General features: G+C 35.7%; 1 protein-coding gene across 1 annotated transcript in view; it reads left to right on the plus strand.

The window, feature by feature from the left end:
- LOC115228066 (ceramide phosphoethanolamine synthase-like) overlaps positions 1–23,415 on the plus strand; it is a 44,344-nt gene that overhangs the window by 15,879 nt on the left and 5,050 nt on the right. The window contains exons 2-4 of the mRNA XM_029798742.2: positions 11,935–12,783; positions 21,399–21,521; positions 23,189–23,269. Coding sequence (XP_029654602.1) covers positions 12,016–12,783; positions 21,399–21,521; positions 23,189–23,269 — 972 coding nt within the window. The 5' untranslated portion in view covers positions 11,935–12,015. The remainder of the gene's footprint in view (positions 1–11,934; positions 12,784–21,398; positions 21,522–23,188; positions 23,270–23,415) is intronic.

Genomic DNA, 23,415 nt, shown 5'->3' on the forward strand with positions numbered 1-23,415 from the left:
TTTTTTAAAAAAATTCTGGATAAAGGGTGGGGCTTCTGTGGTTGTATTGTGATAATTATTGAAGGATTTTCAAACTTACTTTGTCCTTACTTCTTTTGTTTCCTAGTTCCATACCTAGTCAATTAAGTCTCTACCTAATCAGTTAATTATATACCTATCCACTCAATACACAGTTTCCTTTTTTTTTCATTTGTTTGGTCAGACTTAGCTTTCTCTACTAGGTTCTGTGTCTAATCTCCTAATTCTGTACTTAACTACATACTTTTCTATCTAATCCTTTATTCTGTACCTAACTACTTAGTTCTATATTTAAATGCTCAATTCTCTACTTAGCCACTTAGTTCTGTACCTAACTACATAGTTCTAGTCATAGTTATATAGTTCTGCACCTATATATATATAGTTATATAGTTCTGTTTGTGTGTGTGTGTGTGTGTGTGTGTGGTTGCATGCTTGTATGTCTTTATTGTCACCATACCTTGATTTCACTTGATAGTTGTAAATGAATGTCACTGTCATGCAAGTGATTTGTTCATTTCCAATCTTCGGGAAATGTTATGTTACTTAGAAACGGAAGTATGTGTATATATATATATATATATATATATACTGGCTGTTGGACCTGGCATTGCTTGTGTTTTCTGTGTTGAAGTTAAGCCCACCTCTGACCTTGTATTGAAACCTTCTACGTTCCCTGTGCCAACTATTACCCATTAAGATGTTATGTCTGGTTCGACAAGTTGTTTGCTGGTGGAGGAAAAATAGTCAGAGCAGGTGACATAGTTTTGTTGACTGAGCAGAATTTTTGAAGCTGCCGCCGACGTGTTCAATGGTGCAGCCATATACTGACATCAACTCACTGCCATGAGCTTCACTCACTCATCAATTTTCATCAAAATCAGACAAAAATGCAAAGACTGCAGGAAGAATAACATCGTTATGGGAATTTACATTCAAATGCCCAATTGAGCCCACAAAAATTGATGCCAACTGAGCATTATCGAGTTTTCGAAAAATTCCAGCCTTATTTGAACTTCAGGGCATGTGATCTACCTATTTTAAATCATTAAAATCAGTTGGACAGTGTGGGAGGAATTAGAGTAACCGCAAACACACACACAGACAGACACCATTACACATTTATGTATATTCATATAAGAGGCTTCTTTCAGTTTCAGTCTACCATATCTACTAACAAGACTTTGGTTGGCCTGGGGCTATAGTAGAAGTCACTTGCCCAAGGTACCACACAGCCATGCCTGCAAGTTAGTGAAAATGTTGATGGTCAAGTAGGTGAAGTCAGATGTAAGAAAGAAAGATGAGTATGGAGGTAAGGGACAAAAGAACATAGACAGGATAATATGGTCACATACATGCTGGAGGAAAAAGGAATGAGCTGATAGTTCTGCACCTAACCACTTAATGTTCTGCCTTATTAATCTGTGTTTTCTGTTGCCTTCTTTTTACATTTGTTTGGTCAAAATACATTACTTATTGAATTCTTTATAATTTTCAAAAGTAATTAAAATAGATTATAAAATTGTTGTTTGCAACATGTACAGCAATATGCAAATAATCATTTGTAAAGTAGATTAATTTGGAAAATTTTAGTAAAAATCTTTTTCTTATTCAAACTGATTTCGGGGATATAAGTTAATGGGAAATTTTGATGGAAAGTTTAAATTTAGATTACTAAAAAATGGAAAGTTTGTGTTTTAGAACCAAAGTCAGTCTGAAGTGGATTGGTATCAAAAGGGCCAAGAGTGGCTTTGTCCAGCCTATGTGTAGGACAACAGTAAACCCTGGTTGAAGTATGTCTCCATTCTGGTTACTATTCTAAGCATTCCCCATTGTCCAGCAGTGTTTGCAGAATATTTTATGTTGCTGATCTGAAGAGCTTGTCATATTTGATGTAAGCAGTCTCTTAAGGACCATTAGCCATTGTTAATGTATGCTTATTTTGCTCAGACCATATGCTACCTACATTAAATGGCTTTATAATGACATTATAAAACCATTTAATGCAGGTAGCATCTATCACCCATTACATAATCATTGCCAATCTACAGAAGTCTAATCCCTCTTACTTTTATTGTTTCTTGTCAATAGGCACAATGAAGACTGAGATTATTCTTCCAGTTATCTTATTGTCATAGTTCTTATTTTCTACAGTATATGTTGGTCACAACTCCTTATCTTACACATTATCATTGGTCATGCATCTTCCAATGAAGGCAATTATCTTGTGACAACAGATCTCATTCAATCTTACAAATACTTAATTGTAACCTATTTTCTAGTATATCTCCCACATCATTCAGTTTGGCATCTCATTGCTTTATCCACTCATACTCAACTCTTTTGATACCAAACTGTCTGAGGCTGGCATTGTTTTAAAATGATCTAAATTAATACCTTCCATCAAAATCTCATGTTAATTTATTTTCCAAAGGCAAGCTTGATAATGATAAAGTTATTTCACTAAATTCTTCATTATTTTCAAAATTTATTGAAACAAAAGCAGTATCTATTAATAGAAATATTTTTTAAAATGTTAAAACACTTTTCTATATATTTTTCATTAATGATCTCAATTTTTTATATGACACATAAGATAAGGTGTGAGTTTTATTTATTTATTTACTTATTTATTTATTTCATGGTTTATAGTGGAGAAAGGTAGTACCCATGATCTTTTCAAGTGTGTGAGTTTGGCTGGGGAATAGGAAAAAGAAACCATGTTGCTATCCTTAGACCAGATATCTGGTTCAAATACATACAAGATAGTGGACTTGGTTTAATGTATCTAAAGATCAGATGGTGGTTAAACTAGGCAATGGATTGGTGTTCCCTTGTCTCTTCAAGTTTGAGAGAAGTGTGTCTCTGTGTGATGTGAGAAGTCAACATTTTTTCTTTAGTTTTTCTTAGTTGTTGCTGTTTTGTCCCAGGTCAGTTTTGACTGAGTAGACCGATGACCAAAGACCTTCCAGTCATGATCATCTCATATTTTTTTACAACAGTAGAGTGTGATTTTAGGGAAATTAAATTTGCTTATTACTTTTTGTAACTTGAGTGATCATGTGGAAGCTATCTTTTAGTTGTGAAAGGAGAGGCAGAGGCCACGACCTTCACAGACCAAAGAATTATTCTAGATATGTACAAAGGACCTCACAGTGACCATAATTAAGTGTTCATGATTGATATTGCTCAATTATAAATAGGAATTGGCTGTGGATATTGTTGTTCCAGCTCTATACTGAGTAGAACTATGTTCAAAGACTGCCCAACTGTGCTTGCCCTATCTTCTTAGAGATGTTTCCAAAACTACATTATTCAACTTGTTTTTCCTTGATATACAGGTTTAATTTAAAGAAGCTTTGGTTGCTATTTTTAGCATGTTGAATGACCACATGGTGGTCACTTTGTCTCTGATAGTTAAATATGTTTCTCTCCACTATATCTAACTATATCTGCTCTGTATTAACCATTTAATATTCAGATTACTCTGTCAAATGTAATGCTTATTTATTTGCATTGTTTTGAATTGATCATGTACTTGTCTCATAGCTTTGAAATTTTGATGATGTAATTGTTTATTTTTAAAATGACTCCATAGAATAGGTGTGAGAGGCCAAATTTGGCTGATACGAAGATAAAACTGATAGAATATTTGGGCTGGATATGGCCAAGTTAAATCCTAAAGAGTTAAAGAAATACTTGTGTGCACACAACTTTCCACAGTAATTGGCTATTCCTAATCCCTCAATTGCATCAAGACTAGGGATCTTTTCACTTTGACCGGCAGATTTTTAAAATAATTTCTTTGTAATTATGACCCTAGTATCGATCTACTGCATTTCAATCTATGTTAGAGTTAGGATTAGGGTTGGGTTAGGGGTGGGGGGAAGGGTATCTTTTCTCTTCAGAAATGTAAATAAACCCAATCTGTTTCTTAAACGAATATATAATATGTAATGTGTGTATCTGTGCAACAGAGAGGGAAATCAAAACTGCTTATGTTGTGAACTTAGAATATGTGTTTATTAATAAAAGTTTAATAACGATAATCTTTTATTCATATGAATGTAACTGATATGAAATATGTCATAAATAACAGTGACATTTTCATATGACACCACAAATAATTGTTGTTGACACACTACAGCAGAAATTGAATTCACCTCAATAGACATCATTGATTGGTTGAAATTGCTGAAATGCAAGAAATTAAAGAACAAATAGCTTACAAACTACAGAATTTTTTCAAGAAAGCCAAGCGAAAAGGATGTTTTATAAACACATTCTACCCGTATACGAAGTTTAAAAGTGTTTAGTTACAAAGAAATTATTAAAAAAATCTGCCGGTCAAAGTGAAAAGATCCAAGACTAGAATTACTGTTGCTTACATTGTAAGTACAAGAACAATGTTAAAAACTTAAGATAAACAAAAGATAAGAGGGGGAGAAAGGGAATGATAGCAGGGAGAAGAGAAGGTATTAATGTAATCAAAAGTTCAGGAGGAAATAGAAAGTTGTGATTATCTGAATATTTGTGCATTGTAGGTATCTATAGTGTATTTCTTTGAATGTGTATGTGTCTTTTCATTTATGTGTGTGTTCAAGCCATGGATCTATGTATGTTTTCATCAAAGTATAAAGTGCTTAGAAAATGTACAATGAATGTGTATTGGTTTATGTGTTTATTAACAGTTTGTGACCGTTCATTGATTGGTTATATGTCATTGTTGATATGTGTTTTTATTGTTACTGTTAAGCAGTGGTTTGTAGTTGTCCAAGCGGTCATATGGTGTTTTGGCTGTAGCAGTTGCAGCAATGGTAGTGGTCACGCCACTAGTGGCTGCATCCATCTCACTAGTAGTGCAGCTTAAGAAGAAGGAGTAGTAGTAGTAGTGGTAGTGGTGGTGTTGGTGGTGGTGATGGTGGAAATTGTAACTGTAGTGAGAGTGATTTATTCCTCTCCTTCAGTAGCAAGAATGGCCATAGTGGTAGTAGCTGTAGTGATAGCAGTAGTAGTAGTAATATTTTCTCTTCCATAGTAGTTAAGATGTGGTGTTTGATTATGAATGCTGTTTCTTTATTGATGTCTTGTTGTTACCATGTAACACTGGCAAATTGATATAAAGAAAAGATCATAAGATTTGGTTGTTTCTGACTAGCAATTGTGTCTATATGTTCACTGAAACCTGTCTGCATTCTGCTATTTGAATTTGAGATCTGTGCAGTCATGCATTGTCTTAAAGACATTCCAGGTTGTCCTATGTAGGTTTCTCTGCATCCTGAGCATGTTAATATAAATTAAGTTTTCCAAAAATCAATAACTGACCAGCTATGAACACCCAACTAGAATGACTGATCTCTCCAAAAAGTAAAACAAACTATCCCCCACCTCAAAGAAAACAATGGAAACATCCCAGAATCTTACAAAATTATGTTTATGTCACTATATAAACCCATGATTTAGATGCAGTGCAACAACATTGTCAGTGACCAGATCACAGTTTCAATTGATGAAAATTCTAAACCATATTACCAACAATAAATCTTTAAGCGTTTCTGAATGGCTAACATGTGTCTCCCATAATGCAATCATTACAGAAATACAAACTCATCTGCATACTAGGAAGTCATATCATCAGCTGCAAACCAACTTTATCCCCAACATTTAAAATTTTCTCTAGGTTTATTTGTATTGTTTTCTTAGTTTGATGACTGAAGAAACAGTAAGAGTTCGAAACAGTTGATTTACTGGATTCACTTCAGTTTTTCCCAGATTAATCAGTTAACCACTCGTTCAATTTCATGTAAATCACTTGTGATGATTTTGTAGATAAGTTTAATAGGTTAAGAATATCATCATCATCATTTAGCGTCCGCTTTCCATGCTACCATGGGTTGAACGGTTCAACTGGGGTCTGGGAGGCCAGAAGGCTGCACCAGGCCCAGTCTGATCTGGCAATGTTTCTACGGCTGGATGCCCTTCCTAACGCCAACCACTCCGTGAGTGTAGTGGGTGCTTTTTACATGCCACCGGCACAGGTGCCAGACAGGGCTGGCAAATGGCCACGGGTGCTTTTTACGTGCCACCGGCATTTTCAGAAACAGAGTTCTGACGGTTAAATTATTTGAAATTATCTTTTTTTAAATGCTATGGATATTAAGTTAGCGATTGTAGGTGTCTTAGGTTGTTTTTTTTTTTGTATTTTTTTATTATTATTAGACAGACTGGAGAATTTTACTAAACCATGTCTTCGTTAATGATACCAGTTACTTAAATTTTTATTCATGGCTTTTTTAATTACTTTTTATTTGTGAACTTAAATCTGTTTTAACTAGATTTCAGCTCAACAATTTGTTTCCCGAGGAGTTTAACTTTTTTTTTCTAACCTTTTGTAAATTTTAATAAATTTGCATATCAGAATTGTTTTGCTTTTAACTAGAGAAATATTCCTTATGTCATATTGTTTATAGTAACTGCATAAAGTATTATTTTGAATGTAATCATTATCGGATATACTTGTTTTGTGAAGCCATAGCTTTTTAATTGCTGCCATAATTAAATTATTCAGCCCTTCAACTTCTTTTTTAGTTTAATCCATTTTGCTTACATACATACATGTGTATGTGTGTATACAGCACAGGCATGGCTGTGCGGTACAAAGCTTGCTTCCCAATCACATGGTGCTGGGTTCGGTCCCACTATGTGGCATCTTAGACAAGTGTCTTCTACTATAGCCTCAGGCCAACCAAAGCCTTGTGAATGGATTTGGTAGATAGTAACTGACAGAATACTGTTGTATGTGTATGTGTGTATATATATATATATATACAGGGGTTGGACAAAAATAATGGAAACAACTAGCATCATAGCATCATAATTTTGAAATATCTATAAAACTGTCAAAAGCTTGTTTATTTTTATGTTTTTTGATTTATTATTAGTGTTGCTTAAAATGTTTTGCTAAAATTACTGTTTCTTTTCAGATATCATCAGAAAAGGGTAGTTAAAATTCATTAAAATGACAGATCTTTTTTACATTCAAAGCGGTCAAATTGTTGGTGCTCATGTGGCAGGTGCTAGCAAAACAAAAACAGCCGAAATGTTTGGTGTATCAAGAACTACTGTCTCAAAAGTAATGACTACCTTTGAGAAAGAGTGAAAAAGCTCCTCGTTGAAACAAAACTCCAGAAGAAAACCAAAACTTTCAGATAGGGACCGTTGGACTCTTAAGGGAATTGTTAGAAAGGATCACAAAAGTACAGCTCCAAAAATTACTGAAGAGCTTAATTACTACCTCGAGAACCCAGTTTTCACAAAAACTGTTCACCAGGAGCTGCACAAAGCCAGATTTCATGGGAGGGCTGCAATCAGAAAACCACTACTTTCAAAAACAAATGTTGCAAAGCATTTACAGTGGAGTAAAAAACTTACAGAATTGGTGCCTAGAGCAGTGGAAGAATGTTATTTTCATGGACAAGTCATCCTTTAACTTATTTCTGACCACCAGCCGAGTATACGTGTGGAGATGGCCAAAAGAAGCATTTGACCCAGATTGCCTTCTTCCAACTGTTAAACATGGAGGAGGATCTGTGATGATCTGAGGGGCTATATCTTGGAAATCCACTGGCCCAATGGCTTCCCTTCATGGTAGAATTAATAGTCAAGACTATTTAAGCATTTTACCTGATCAAATTGATCCTATGGTTGCAGAACTGTTTCTGTAGGGAAGCACAATCTTTCAGGATCATAATACACCAATTCACACAGGTAAAGTTGTTAGTGAATGGCACGAAGAACATTCTAGTGAAGTTGAACATCTTATCTGGCCATCACAGTCCCCAGATCTCAATATTATTGAACATAAAAAAAAAAAAAATTATGGTGCATTTTAGAAGAACAAGTAAGGAGTCAATATCCTCCACCATCATCACTACAAGAACTGGAGACTGTTTAAGCTGAAGAATGGACAAAAATTCCTTTGGAAATAATTCAAACTTTGTACAAGTCCATACCTCGTAGAATTCAAGCTGTAATTACTGCCAAAGGTGGTCCAACACCATATTAAAATAAATTTGTTTGAAATTTTGACATGTTTCCATTATTTTGTCCAACACCTGTATATATATATATATATATGCGTGTGTGTGTGTGTGTGTTTATATCTTTATCCCCCCACCATCACTTGAAAACTGATGTTGGTGTGTTTGTATGTCCATAACTTAGCAGTTTGGCAAAAGAGACTGACAGAATAAGTACTAGGCTTACAAAGAATAAGTCCTTGGGTTAATTTCTTCAACTAAAAACCCTTTAAGGCGGTGCACCAGCATAGCCACAGTAAAATAACTGAAACAAGTAAAAGAATATATCATCATCACCTTTTTATGTCCATCTTTTATGTTGGCATGGGTTGGATGGTTTGTCAGGATTCAAAAGGCACCAGCACGAGTTTGGTTGCCATGCAGCTTGCAAAACTAAGATCCTCTTCATGTGTATATGTGTCTATTTACATTTACACTCTGCATAAAATATGCAATACTCATAAAATATGTGTACTGTTGTTGTTATATATCATCATCATCATCATTTAATGTCCATCTATCTTCCATGCATGAGTAGGATGGCTGACGAGCTGGCCAGGTAGAAAATCTACCCAAGGTTACTATGTCTGTTTTGACAAGTATTTTATGGCTGGATGCCCTTTCTAACACCAACCACTCTGCAGAGTGGATTCAGTGCTTTTCACTTGGCACTAGCGTAGGCAAAGTTAGTTTTGGCAAGATTTTTACTGCTGGATGCCCTTCCAGATGCCAACCATGTTACAGTGTGGACCGGATGCTTTTAATGTGACACCAGCACTAGCAGGGTAACCAAGCACCTCACAAGACAAGGAGTTATGAGAGGGACAGAGCATTTGTGTATGGTGAAAGGTTAGAGTGTGACTAAGAGACAAAAATAGGTGTCTTGCCACAACAGAGGGGATCATTAGAGGTGATCCAGTATCAAATGATGAAAGGTTAGAGTGTAACAGAGAAATACGTGTCTTGCTATAGAGGAGGTACATGGTTACCCTGTGAGAGAGAGAGGTACAGAAAGAGACCAGAAACAAGTGTGCTGATGTAAAGGTGATACTTAGTTACCTAGTCAAAGGAAAAACAAGATAAGGAGAGAATGAGTGATTAAAAGGAGAGAGGAGAGAGTGATCAGAGGGAAAGAAAGAGAGAGAGGTGGGAGAGAAAGAATAGGAAACAGCAAACGTGTAAGAGAGATCAGAAGAGAGATGGTGTAGTGCTAGGATATACTCACAAGTAACAAAAATATGAGCATAGAACCTAGTTAGAAAAATAGGGTGTGTGTGGTGGGTTGTGTGGGGAACAGTGATATAGTGAGGGCAAGAAAGGGGATTGGAAAACAATCACAATGTATGAGGAGGAAATGTACGGAAGAGAAAAGAGTTGCAATTTGATTTCTTAGGGTGGAAAGTGTATTGTTACATGTGGGTGGGACACAACTCTTCTAGCACTCAATTTCTTGGATGGGTCTTCCCTAAGACCTCATATTGCCAAACATCTTGGTCTACCATCTTTTCTACCGTGAGCCCCAACATCCTAAGGTCAGTCCTCACCACTTCATCCCATTTCTTCCTGACTCTCCCTCTTCCACAGGTACCATCCACTTTCAGCAACTGGCACTTCTTTATACAGCTGTTTTCACTCATGCATCACATGTCCAAACCAACACAGTCTCCTCTCCTGCATACCACATTTAATCCTGCTTATGCCTAACTTTTCTCTCAACACAGTTGTACTTTGTCGATCATGTACACTGATGTTGCAAATCTAATGGATCATACTACCTTCATTCCTCTCCAACCTACACATGTCCTCTGCAGTCAGGGCCCATGTCTCACTACCATGTAACATAGCTGTTCTCACACAAGCATCATACAACCTACCTTTCACTCTGAGAGAGGATGGAAAAGAACAGCTTGAGAAAGTGATGAAAATTTATTTTGCACCTGTAGTAAGAGATCCCTTACTAGAAAAACAAGCATAGGTTAGCAACAGGAAAGGCATCCAACTGAAAACAATGCCTCAACATATATCTAAGCCATGCTAGCATAGGAAAATGAACGTTAAAAACAAATGAGCAAAGAATAACTTCCTTTCAAGAATAATATTACAATCTCAATCAACTTATGAAACTGCTGTTACTACATCCTTAGTTCTTTTAGCAGCCATTCACTTCTAACTTTCAATAGTTCATTGATTATGTCACAAAGCAGCAAAGCCTTTACATAATTTGCCACCACCTATTCCTCTGTGGATCAACGTAACCTTTTGTTGTGGACAGTTGAATTGTAAAGTTTGCAAATACTGGCATTTGAAAGAACACAAAGAATAACAAGCCACAACACAAAACATTTTATTACTATTGGCAGAATAATGTGTTAAAACTCCATTGTCAACATATGTCTGATGTATTCCGACTATTGTACTATTTTCTTTGTCTATATCTGAGTGCTTACTGCAATACTGTTTCTGTGCTGCATCCATAGAAATGACTACTGCACCTTATATTGAATTTGACAAATATAAGGTGTCAATGTAGCTGAGGTTGTTTAGCTTTACACTACAGCATTGTGGCTACTCTGGTGTCAACACACTCACTCAGTAACCACATGGTCCTGGGTTCTATATAACTGCGTGGAACCTTTGGCAAGCATCTTCTACCATCTTTCTTAGGTTGACAAAGTACTTTGTAGGTTGAATTTCAAAGGGAAAAACTAATTAGAAGTCTGTCACATGCATGCACACACGCAGGCGTGTGTGTGTGTTGTACAAGAACAAGTGAGACATAGGCTCTACAAGTTGCATTGCAGGCTAATCATCTAGGCATGCAGTAACTTCAAATAAGGTAGAAGAAACTTTTTGATCTTCCCACAGGGGACTATTTCAGTACATGTGACACAAAATAATACACACTTTAAGGCACACAACTACAAAGTTGGTTTGTTTTCTCTGTTACTATTATGTACCTTCTATTGCAGCACACTATCAGATATCTCCTTCTTCCCCACTCACTCCTGACACCTCTGCCCCACTAATTCCTACCCAGCTCCACTATCTTCACCCACTTTTCTAAAATCACTATAAATTTTAGGCCTTACCATCATTGGAGTATATCTCCTCACAATCTCATCTCCCCCAACAGCAATGATTGCATCGCAAAACCTGACCTTTCTCTTCAGAGCCAGAAAATACTTCACACCCCTTGCCTAGGAAATACCCTTTCACCCTTGCAAGTAAGAGATCCACTGTGGAGTGCTGCTCCTACATATTGGACAATGTTGCTGTTTACACTCAGACATTCTAGACTGCAATGGAAAAATGGTCATATAACTAATTAGCATGAAACAACTTTCTAATGCATTCCATCTTCTGGTCCACAGCTGTACTATCCCTATACTTTTTTCTTTTCCTTGAGGATACCTGTATAGAGAAGTGTACTTAATGTGGTTGGAACTTGCTTAAGAGGGAGACCCAGGAAAACTATGATGAAGGCTGACCTCAGTTTCCTTCATGCTAATTTAATTTAATTTAACATCAATTTTAGTAGCCTATGGCCTATTATGTAACAGATCAAGATAAGTTTATTGGTATTATAGGAAAAAAAGCCAAAAGCAGTTTTTTTTTATAATTTTTCTTTTTTCTTTTTCTCTTTTTGTAATTTATCAAGTTGAGTAAAATTGGAAAATATTAAGATCTTGATGAAATTCTTTTAAGAAATAAATAGCAGTTTGGTTTGTGTCAAACAATAAATCGATCTTATTTAAAAAATTTTTGTCATCTTTTGAAATAATTTGTTTAGTTGCATTTTGCTATTAACTGATTATTGACTTAGTTTCTTCTTTTGCAGATACCAACCAGTTTTCAAATGGCGTAGTACTTCTGTATCCTGCTAAAATTGTCTTGAACAGCCACTTACACATCTGTCAAAATGGTTTCATTACAAGCACTGCGCAAAGACAAAAATGGATTATATTTATTCAGCTTTATTATCTTTGTTTATTTTGGAATTATGGATATAATTTTGTACATCACACTTCAAAAGTCTGTTCTAAATGAGAAGAAAAACGGCAGTTTTTCCCCTTTCCGGCCACTTACAGTGAAACTGTTAATGACAGATCCTGTTGATCACTACATTCTCTCTCCTGTTGCTGAATACTTTGATGAAATCACACAATTCAGTCATGTCTTTTACTTTATTACCCCAAATATGATTAGTTTTTCCCACGTTTTCATTGCTATTATTGCTGGCAAGCTGATAGCTTCGGACTCTCTCTATAACCGTCGAATGGGTGTTCTTATCTACCAGTTTCGTTGCTTCCTTGATGCCTTTGATGGTGTTGTCTATAGAGCACATGTTGGTGCTGGCCATATCTACAAATCTCACCGTTCATCGTTAGGTTACCTGGTGGATTCTGTCTGTGATATAAGCGGTGGTACTGCTTTGTGTATAGGAATGGCTGTCTATGTCTGTAGATACCCACCTTTGAAAAATCAGCAGGATATATTACCATGGACAAAACCCGTTGAAAACGGGACTGGAAATACTAAAAAAAATGGTCATGTAAGCAGTTGGATGGCCTTTTGGAGAACTTTCAGTTTTGGCATGCTGCTTGCAATATCTGCATTTTCATGGGACAAAACTGTTGAAAGGTTCTCAGGTGTTCTTCAAGTGCCTATTTCAGATGCTCAGGACAAAGTAAGTTCAATTTTACATTCTCTTTTACATTGTTGTCTATATGTAACTACATCTCCACAAGTCTTTATCTTTTTCTATCTCTATCTTGCTGCATCTCTACTTGTCTTTATCTCACTACCACAGCCCAATCTTTATCTCATAATCTTTTATATGCCATTTTCTCAATACATTTTATGTTTTAAAAAATTGTACATCAAAAATTAATAGTACTGATGTCCTTTGCAAGCTCTCTCTCTCTTTCTTTCTTTCTTTGAATTTCTATGATTGATGTCTGTTGGATTAACAAAGATAGAGTAAGAATTTTTTACTATCACATTCAAAGTTCTGTGGCAAGTTTTGTTTAATTTCTGGACAAACAGAGTGGTCATGGTAAATGTATCTTTGTCTGTAGGTTAATTTATTTTAGCTGAATAAATTGATGTGATAAGAAACAGTTACTGAGAAGGCAGCAAACTGGCAGAAACGTTCGCATGGCGGGCGAAATGCTTAGCGGTATTTTGTCTGCCGTTACGTTCTGAGTTCAAATTCCGCCGAGGTCGACTTTGCCTCTCATCTTTTCGGAGTCAACAAATTAAGTACCAGTTACGCACTGGGGTTGATGTAATCAACTTAATCCCTTTGTCTATCCTTGTTTGTTCCCTCTATGTTTAGCCCCTTGTGGGCAATAAAGAAATAAGAAGTAGTTACTGAGAATCAAGTTGTTTTATTCAGCTGTAACATTCAACTTCAGTATACAAAGCACATATCCGTTTTTATATCAAATGACTGGCTACCAACCTCCAACTAAAGTATGTCATAATGCTCCTGAACTAGAAGTTGTGAAAAATTATGTCAGAGGTATTTAACTTGAGTTCATCAAAAATTTTGTGATTTGAGACGGTTATTAACTAACGTGACAATTACATTTTAGTGTGGGCTATATATAGTAGGTGCTGTGGATGGAGAGAATTTTGAGTTGGATCTTGGAAAGTACATGAAATGGAAGGTGGCACAATATTTTGTTGTCTAGGAGACATGTTGAATGGATCAGGCTTGGCAGTGGTGGCTAAAGTGAAAATTCCATGAACTAAGCAGTGTGCTACTGAGGAGGAAAGTGTTAATGACACTGAAGGGTACGGTATAAGCTGCATGTATAAGAAGTGCTAAGCTTTCTTGGAGTAAGACATGGGTAAAAAGTACAGGGCAGCAGATAAGGCTACAAAGAGCAGAATGAAAATGGTTCACTGGATGAGTGGAAATATCATTGAGTAAGAGGAAGACAAACAATGAATTGCAGAGTATGGTAGGAGTAAAGCCACTGATGAATGTTGTGAAAAGAAATTGGATGAGATAGCTGGGTCATATGCTGAGGAAGAATAGGGGGAGTGATAGAAATGAATGTAAAAGGAAGTAGAAGAAAAGAAAGACTAAGATTACAGGGTTAAAGATGATGGAGAAGGAAATGAGAGCAAGGGGGTTGGTGTGGAGGCAAGTATAAGATAGGACAAAATAGAGAAGACTGTCATGTGGTCCACATAGTTAACCCATGATTGAGTAGGGAAATTATTTTAAAATACTTGTTGTTATTGTATGTACTTTGCTACATTCAACCAATGTAGTTGCAGATGAAAATGCAGAGAGATAAAGTAGCACATCCATAATCCTGTGGGTATAGTACTATGGTGAGTGAATCTTTGCTAATTAGCTGGATAGCCTCTTTTATATGGTCTAGAATGTTTGTAGTTTTGTAATAGCAGCACTGTCTCAAATATGTGTACAGTGCTCCAATATGGAGTGCATTCTAGTTTTTGGAAAGGTCAGTCCCTGGCCTTTCAAAAGTTCTTTTGTTATTTTGAGACATAGAATTTTATACCATTTTATTGATGTTATTTAGTGCAAGACTTTTTCTCTCTGATGTTTTTAATGACTGTATCATGAAGAAGTCTTTGTACATAGGAATGCAAGTCTGGTGCATGTATATGGCATCTGTATGTGGTAGATTAAGGTTGAAGGGTGGTGTTATCTGAATAGGAATATGTGGATAAAACAGAAAATAGTTAGTGTATAGAAGGAAGTGTGTGGGAAGATAGTTAAGCAGTGAGATACAAACTGATGTGATGAAGTTAGCTGATAAAAAACTTCTGATCCAAGATATATGAGAGATGGATGATTTAACATTAACTAGAATTTGCTATCTTAACTAGGTTGTTCTCACACTATATATGGTTGATGGTTTTGCTCACATAAAGGAAAACGACATTACGTCCTTTGAAGCTGGCTGTCAAGTGTAGGAGTAAGTTTCTTGTAGACTTGCCTATACAAAACTGTACAGGGGGTTACTGAGAGAAGAATGAAAGTGGTGATTGGTGATAACTGTTTCCTTCAACTTTGAAATGTTGAAAGTGAGGTTCATAGAGTGGCATCTGGCAGGGATCTGAATGGTTCTTATTGGTTGTATGTTTTCATAGACTAAATCCCTTTACAGAAAGATTAAAGAGTTTGATAAGAAAAAAAGCTAACTCTGGAGTGCACTGTTTGAGAGTAATGGAAGGGACAATAACAGGGCTGGTCACTTAGTTGTATTGGAGATATCAGAGATTTGCTGGAGAGGGGTGCAGTTTCATTGTCTGCCTGTGTATGCAGGTCCCATGTGTGGTGACGATCTGCAGGTGTATTACAAAATTGTCTTGGTTGAAACACAGTGGTAGGAGAATAATAAAAATTCTGTTAGCTACAATTCAAAAGACAAGAGGTTTGGTTGACTACTTTTTTGCATGAAAGTATCCTTTCTTAATGGTTATTTTATAAGCATTTCAGTGTAGGGTGAACATTCCTATGTTGTTTTGTAGCCTCAAGTGAGTGCTGATTAAGAAGATCTGTTCCAGCTGTAACCATTATGTCTTCTTTTCCCCTTCACACCCCTTGTCTTCTTTTCAAACATAATATATCTAAGATTACATTTGTAATTTTATTTTGATATATGTTAAACATATTTAAGAAAAATATTGGGAAGGAAAAAGCAAAATGCTTATCCATTATTCAAAGAAGTGCATAATGCCCTTAATCTCTTGATCTGAAAACAGCTATTGGGCAAACTAGATTTGTTGGCATTAGACTGTTGTTGTTGTCATCAAATACTTTTGTTATGGTTATGGAGCCATGGTCAGTCCATACTTGTTGGTTTGAAGGAAGGCGCAATGTCCAAGGCCTTCACAAGCCCTTTTAGAAAGGTGAAATCGATGTCAATAATCTATTAATGCTCATTGTAGAAGTATGTTACTCAACACATGTAAGGAAAGGTATGAACATGGAGAGGATTCCAGGAGGCTGATGTTCTGTAAAAGAAGGACTGGTCATTGTGATTAGTGCAGTACCTGGGTAGGATTGGACATAAGGGTGATGGGAGGAGGAGAGACAAGTAAGATGGGAATGCATTAGTGGAGGTAGTATGAGCAGAGACAGTTGTGGGTGGTAATAAAGTTGATAACTTTATTCCATAGACCCAGTGTTTTAGATACATAATGTTGGCACAGTTGAGAACACTAATATGCAGGTAATTATATTCTGAAGTGCAGCATAACAGTCTGTCTGCCTGCCTTTTTTTCTCCCATCTTTATTTATCAAGTTCAGGTAGTTGTTCAGTCTTAAGTCAGCCCTTAATCCTTATATCTGGTATTCCAGTCATGACTAGCTTATTTATTTTTTTTTTCAGACATAATATATCTAGGTTCACATTATTCAGTGTGACCTATCTTTTTGAAGACCAGTAAGGTGTGCTTTGGTGGAGATTTGTCTGCTAAACCTAACAGGTCATATGACTAGATGCTTTCTTGTTTGGTTCAAAATTCCTCAACAATACCTATTGAAGTGGTTTTTAACCTATGACACAGTATCCTCTGGTGTTGTTGCAAGTTGCCTAATTAGATGCCAGTCATCTTTCAATATCAAAATTACATTAAACAAATGTCTTTCATTATAAATGTATATAGTTATTATTTACAATAATATACCTATGACATCAAAATTAATGTCATAAGTATATTGAAAATAAACTGAAAATGGTATTTAATAAATGTGTTGACATAACATTCAACATACATTCCATTTATTTACTTGTTTTACTTGTATAGTAAAAATAATTAAACTTTTATTGAAAACATTTTGAAGGATTTGATAGAAAAAAATGAACTAAATATAAGGGAGAATTTTATATAAATTGTTTTAATATTTTTTGAGGTTAAAACAATGAAAATCTCTTTATTTAATTATTGAAAATTGCTCTAAATATTTCATTAAATTGCTGGTGAGTCTGGACCATGGAAAATGACAGCGATTAACATGTATATTAAAAAATTATTCACATGCATGATTTATGGCAAGGAATACTGAAAAAGGCTTTGGAATTTACTGCCCACAGTTTAGTTACTTTGATACATATGTGAATGATATTGCTGACAAAATTTCCTGAGAAATTTCATCCCTAAAAGTTGAAATCATGGCCCTCTTTATGAGTTCTCTTACAGAACCACATGAACACACTTTTCACCCACTCTACCCTAAGAAACCGAACCACTACCCCTCTTCTAACTGCATCTTTCTCTTCCTTACATTTTCTCATCATAATTATCATTGTTTTCCAATCTCCTTTCTTGTCCTCACTGCCCTGCTCACTATATCCCCCCCCCCTGCAACACCCACACCCTATTTTTCTACCCAGGTTCTATGCTCAGATCCTTGTTACCTATGAGTATACCCTAGCACTACACCATCTCTCTTCTACTCTCTCTTACACTTTTGCTGTTTCATACTTTCTCTCTCTTTCCCTTTGATCACTCATTACACCCACACACATATATATTTTGAGATGATAAATTTTTTTTCTTGCCAAATAAACACATGCACTATATATTCATTCTTCATTTATTATTGTTCTTATTTTATCTTTATTTCCCATTGTCTGTAGATTTTTCATCACACACCTGTGCTCTCTTCAGTGACTCTTCCATTCCATGTATCTCTTCCTACTCTGTTTAGTACATTCTCACAATTTTACATCAGAAATCTTGCAAAACAAATTCATAAACATGTATATATATTGTATTTCGGGATGGTCATAGCTGTGTTCTTGTGGACAAGGTATTAGAGGCCATGGGTTTGGTATAATGGGAGTGAAAGATCTAGACCTTATTGTTCTTGATTTCTAACCAGAGTTCCGTGTCTAAAACTGGTAGCCTATAGTTTGGGTGCTTGTTAGGGTAATGTGTTATTACTTTGATACTCTGGTGGATGTGGTTAGCTATTTGTTGGATGCTCTCCATAGTATTAGCTCCTAGATCAACATTGTCTTGTAGGGGTGCTTTGGCTACTATGTTGATGTCATCCATATAGCAGGAGTACATGATTAGGGTTATGGAGCCCTCTGCTAATTTCTCTTTGAGTCTCCTAACCCCCCACACCATGAATAAGTTAACCACATCACCAGCGATACTGACACCAATGGCTGCACCTTTCTCTTGGGTGTATATCTTGTTATTAAACTTAAATATGTGGCTCTTGAGTGTGATCTTGGTACTCGCACCCACTATGTGCAAAGGGATGGGTCATCATGCTACTGAGAATAATCACACACACACTAACATAGATAGAAAAACAGAATGGAATAAGCAGAGCAAGAGCACACACAAAGACAGAAAGTGTTGCTGAGGTGGTCACTGATGTGTGACAAAAGATTTCTGGTCAATGGACATTAGTTAGAATAAGAACAATAATGAATAAGTGAAGAACAAATGAATATATAGTGCATGTGTTTGTTAAGCAAAAAAAAAAAAATGACCATCCCATAAAACAACAATATCTGTTTCAACTTATAATTTCACATCAGGAATCTTGCAACACAAATTCATAAACGAGTGTGTGTGTGTGTATATATATATATATATTATATATATATATATATATATATATATATATATATATATATATATATATAAGAGATATAGACAGTAACTGCCCTGTCCCTAGCCATATTCAGATGGCTTTAGTCCCTTATGTTATCGAGCAGTTACTGTCTATATCTCTTTTAGAGAATTATTATTGCTGTCGAACAGATTTTCGAAATCAGCAAATGTATTTTGCTTGAAAATCTATATATGAATATCCTGCAGAGTGAGAATTCGTCGAGGAAGCGGAAGCCTACCACACGTTGACGATAGGCAATACACCTTGAAACCATGGTCCGTGTGTGGTTTCCGCTTCATCGGGGAATTATCTCCCTTTGCAGGTTAAAGGACACCGTGACGGTGTCGGGCCTATCTGGCGACGTCGATGTTCGCCTGGGGCTAAATGCAACAGTAACACCCCCACCACCCTGCCCTGTCCCTAGCCATATTCAGATGGCTTTAGTCCCTTATGTTATATATATATATATATATATATATATATAAATCCAAATTGAGGGAGTGGAGCAGGTAAAATTCAGGCTACATATGTTACCTAAATTTTCAAACATTTTTTTTTTAGTCTGTGTTTTTTTATTTAGTTTTTCTATTCTGATCTTTCAGCTTTGCCACACATTTCAAATTATATCTTTGGCAAGTTAACTTGAGATTTCTTAACAACAATGTAACCTTCATATAATTACAATATCCTCAGCCTGTTGAGTAACTAGTGGAGTATCCCTCATTGAGTAATTATTTACATCAGAGAATCTGCCAGCTAGAAAACATACATCGCCTGAATTTTACTTGCTTCACTCTCTCAATTTGGATTTTTATTTGCATTCATAGCAACTGAAGTTGCTAAGCTCATCAGATTTCAATATGGGAAAAGCATGCAACCTTGGATGCTAATAAATTATCTTTCCTGAACGTTTTTTTTATACCCAATATGTACTGCTGAAAGCTTACAAACTTTCTACACCTAGATCCTTGGATCTTATAATTACATATATATATCTTTCAGTTTGAATCAGAAAAGAAAGAAGTTAAACTTTTATAGCATGAGATATTTCCATTTTTTTTTTCAATGCTTCAGCATGCTATTTATGTATGTTAGTGTGTCTATATTTGATTGAGAGCAGATATCAGAATTACAGGAGAACATTTCAGGATTTTATTTACTTCGTAACTTAAAATGAAATTTATTACGTATGTATGTAGGTGGTAGTGTGTGTGTGCATGAGAGAGATTGTCTCACCTCCTCCCGTCATTGTTTGCTTTTATACTTCAGTGTGTCTTCTCCTTTCTCACCTCTTCTTTCATATCCTATTTGTGTCTTCATTCTGCCTCACCTACCACAACCAAGCTTTTCCCTCTCTTATTCCTATTATATTTCAGCAGGGTAGAAAAGATATGTGTGTGTTTGTTTGTTTGTGTGTTTATGTGTGTGTTGAAAAACAAAAAATGACCATCCTGAAATACAACAATATATATATATCAAGCAAAATTTATCATTGTAGATACTTAGCAACTAAGTTAGGCAAAGGTGTGCAAGCGGCTAAATAATAAAAATTTTTTTTTTTTTTTTTTTTTTTTTTTTTTACAATATAATCAAATGAGAAAGGGCTGCACATATGGCCTGTTTTCAGGTTGTCCAAGACTGGTGTGAGTGGGTGGGGAAGGGAGAAGAATAAACAACAACAACATATGCGTTGCTAGGGAATGAAGGAGCACATTAGGATATTAAATTTACATGTTAGCAACAGAATGGACCCTTCTAATGGCACGCAAAGGCCAGGTGGTGTTGTTAAACCAAACATTTGATTAAGTCTACCACTTAAGAGTGGGTACAGTCTGTCCATAGTCCTACACAGTGGAATCAAACTGAGACTCATAAGATTGTAAAGCTAACTTCATAAGAACTAGTTAGCCTTCTGTTTTTGGCCATTTCTGTACTCCTAGCTATATATGACCCATGGTTGTATTTGTACCTATGCCTATACTTATATCCATATCTATTACTGTACTCATAGTGATAACTGTACCCACAGCCATATCTGTAACCATAGCTTTGCCCATCTATTTCTTTGCTGTATGTTTTTCTTCCACCAACATAAAAAGTATTTATTTTCTAAGATAGATTTATGATAACAAATATCCTAAAATTTAAAGTGAAAGGCACTGGATCAATTTCTACCAAGAAGGTCTTTAATCAAAGGCATCAAGCTATAGTCATTGTCATTTTTTATAGCCATTTAGGACTATATTATCTAATGTATCTTTTACTTTTTTAAAGATGGCAGTGTGATTTGAAAGAAATTTAGTTGTTTTTTCTACAGGTTGAGAAACAACACATTCCCTTGTCAGCTTGTCTCATAACTCTGTGTCTTATACTGTTGCAATGCTCCCCATAGACAAATAACCATCAAAATAATTTGACCATCACTTAGAAACTTAAATATTCACATAAAATGTATTACTCCATACCCTCCTAATGTTAATAATGCTCTAACCAAAATCATCAAAGTAGAAAATAGCCTCTACATGAGCTTAGATAATCATAAATAAATTGGTAATTTAACAAAATTTGCTTTCTTTCACCCCTCTTTGATTCTCCTTGTAATTATGATGATTTATAATCAAAGTCAGATGTATGTTTGCTATTTTAGCTGTGATGCATGTGTATTGTTATTATTGTAGGTACATCAGACCGAGGCATTGCATTTAACCAGTACCTGGTGCATTATCTGGCTGTGGAGGATTGTTGATGGACAAGCACTCATGCAGATGGTGCTAATTGCAGTTTTTATAGATAAAATTTGGGTATGTATACATTTAAGTTGTTATTTTGTAACTGCTGTAGATTTTGGTAACCTGTAATCTTAATGTATTTCTTTTGATCTCTAACCTTCATAGTGGTAAAGATGGCACTTTCTGAATATTTTTTTATGTGTACTGTTTTAATTAGCATTTTCTCTAATCATTTTTGGATACTATTGGTGTATTTTACTTCACATAAAATATTTCCAAGCTCAAATCAACCAGATCAGTTTTGCCTTTCTTCCTTTCAGTGTTAATTGTTGTATTCTTCAACAGGTTTAAAATCAATGACTGCATACTGGAGCTTTAATATAAGTCTTACTTTTCCTTAGTCTCACTTCAAAATGTCTCTCACTGTCAGCTCCAGCACCTTTTATACCTTTTCTCTGCTAGACAGTTACATAGATAGTCAGACACCTAATACTGGAGTTGTTTCCCTGCTTTTGTGTTCATGTCAGTACAACACCTCCAACCAGTAATTAGTGTTTTTCTCACATGTAATTGTTAAACCTGAAGGGTAGCTGATGTCTCCAATTTGACTCACAAACTTCAGGGCTAGCTGGTGCTTCTTGGACATCGGCGGTGGCATAGAGAAGAGGAAACTTGCATATCAAAACAACTGCTATCCTTCTTTAAAAAAACAAACAAACAAAACAATCCCTTACCCAGAGTTACTTGAGATACGTCTTGAGTGCAGATCCATTGTCTCCTGAAACATCAGAAGTCCCACATGTATAATGATTGTGTTGTGGGGCTTTTGGGGAAGACTCAGTTATTGTATCCTCATTGAAGGATGTTTTATTGATGACGTTTCACTCTTAGTTTGTGAGGTACTCTTCTTATCATTTATATTTCTTTACTCTGACTTTTATTGATAATGAACTATCATTGTTTAAAAGTCAGCAGTCACACCTTATCTCTTGCACTGCTTTCTGCTCATATTTAACAGTATCTGGCCCAATCCACCTAGCTTTGAATAAGTATTATAAGTATAATCCACTGTTGTGAACGGTAGGAATACTGTTTAATTAACAAATGCTTTTTCATAGTTTTACAGTACTGATTTTGAAACCTCATCCTTAAGGAGCTAGCCGGGTCATGGTAAAAATATTCACACAGGTGTAGACATGACTGTGTGGTAAGAAGCTTGCTTCCCAACCATGTGGTTCCGGGTTCAGTCCCACTGCATACACTTTGGGCAAGTGTCTTCTACTATAGCCTTGGGCTGACCAAAGCCTTGTGAGTGGATTTGGTAGACAGAAACTGAAAGAAGCCCATTGTGTATATGTATATACACGTGTGTGTGTGTGTGTGTTTGTTTGTCCCCCACCACCATTTGACAACTGGTGTTGGTGTGTTTACATTGTTGTAACTTAACAGTTCAGCAAAAGCTACTGATAAAATAAGTACTAGGCATTAAAAAAGTCCTGGGATGGATTTATTCCACTAAAACCCTTTAAGGTGGTGCCCCAGCATGGTCACAGTCAAAATGACTGAAACAAGTAAAGGATAGAGTAAAAGACAGTAGAACACTTCAATCATTTCTATTATCACTCCATAGCTAAAACACTGAGATCACTGAATTTTCCTGATGTCATATACACACACACACTCTCTCTCTCTTCCTGCAATAACAAAATATAGTTGTAAATTTTCATTTTTTGTTTCAGGAATTTTTGACATTCATGCTTTACGTGGGCTGGGCTGTACTCATAGGGATGCTCATTCTGAGTGAAATTCAAATTCGATATGTAAGTATTTTTTCTCTTGTTTTATTTATAGACAGTCATCTATACATTTTGAAGTTACTTCATTACATATAGTACAGGCATGAAGTAGTTCTTTCATCATCAATTAACATCCATGTTCCATGCTGGCATGGGTTGGACTTCATTTT

Source organism: Octopus sinensis, linkage group LG2 (genome assembly GCF_006345805.1).
Source record: "Octopus sinensis linkage group LG2, ASM634580v1, whole genome shotgun sequence".
NCBI classification, from domain to species: domain Eukaryota; kingdom Metazoa; phylum Mollusca; class Cephalopoda; order Octopoda; family Octopodidae; genus Octopus; species Octopus sinensis.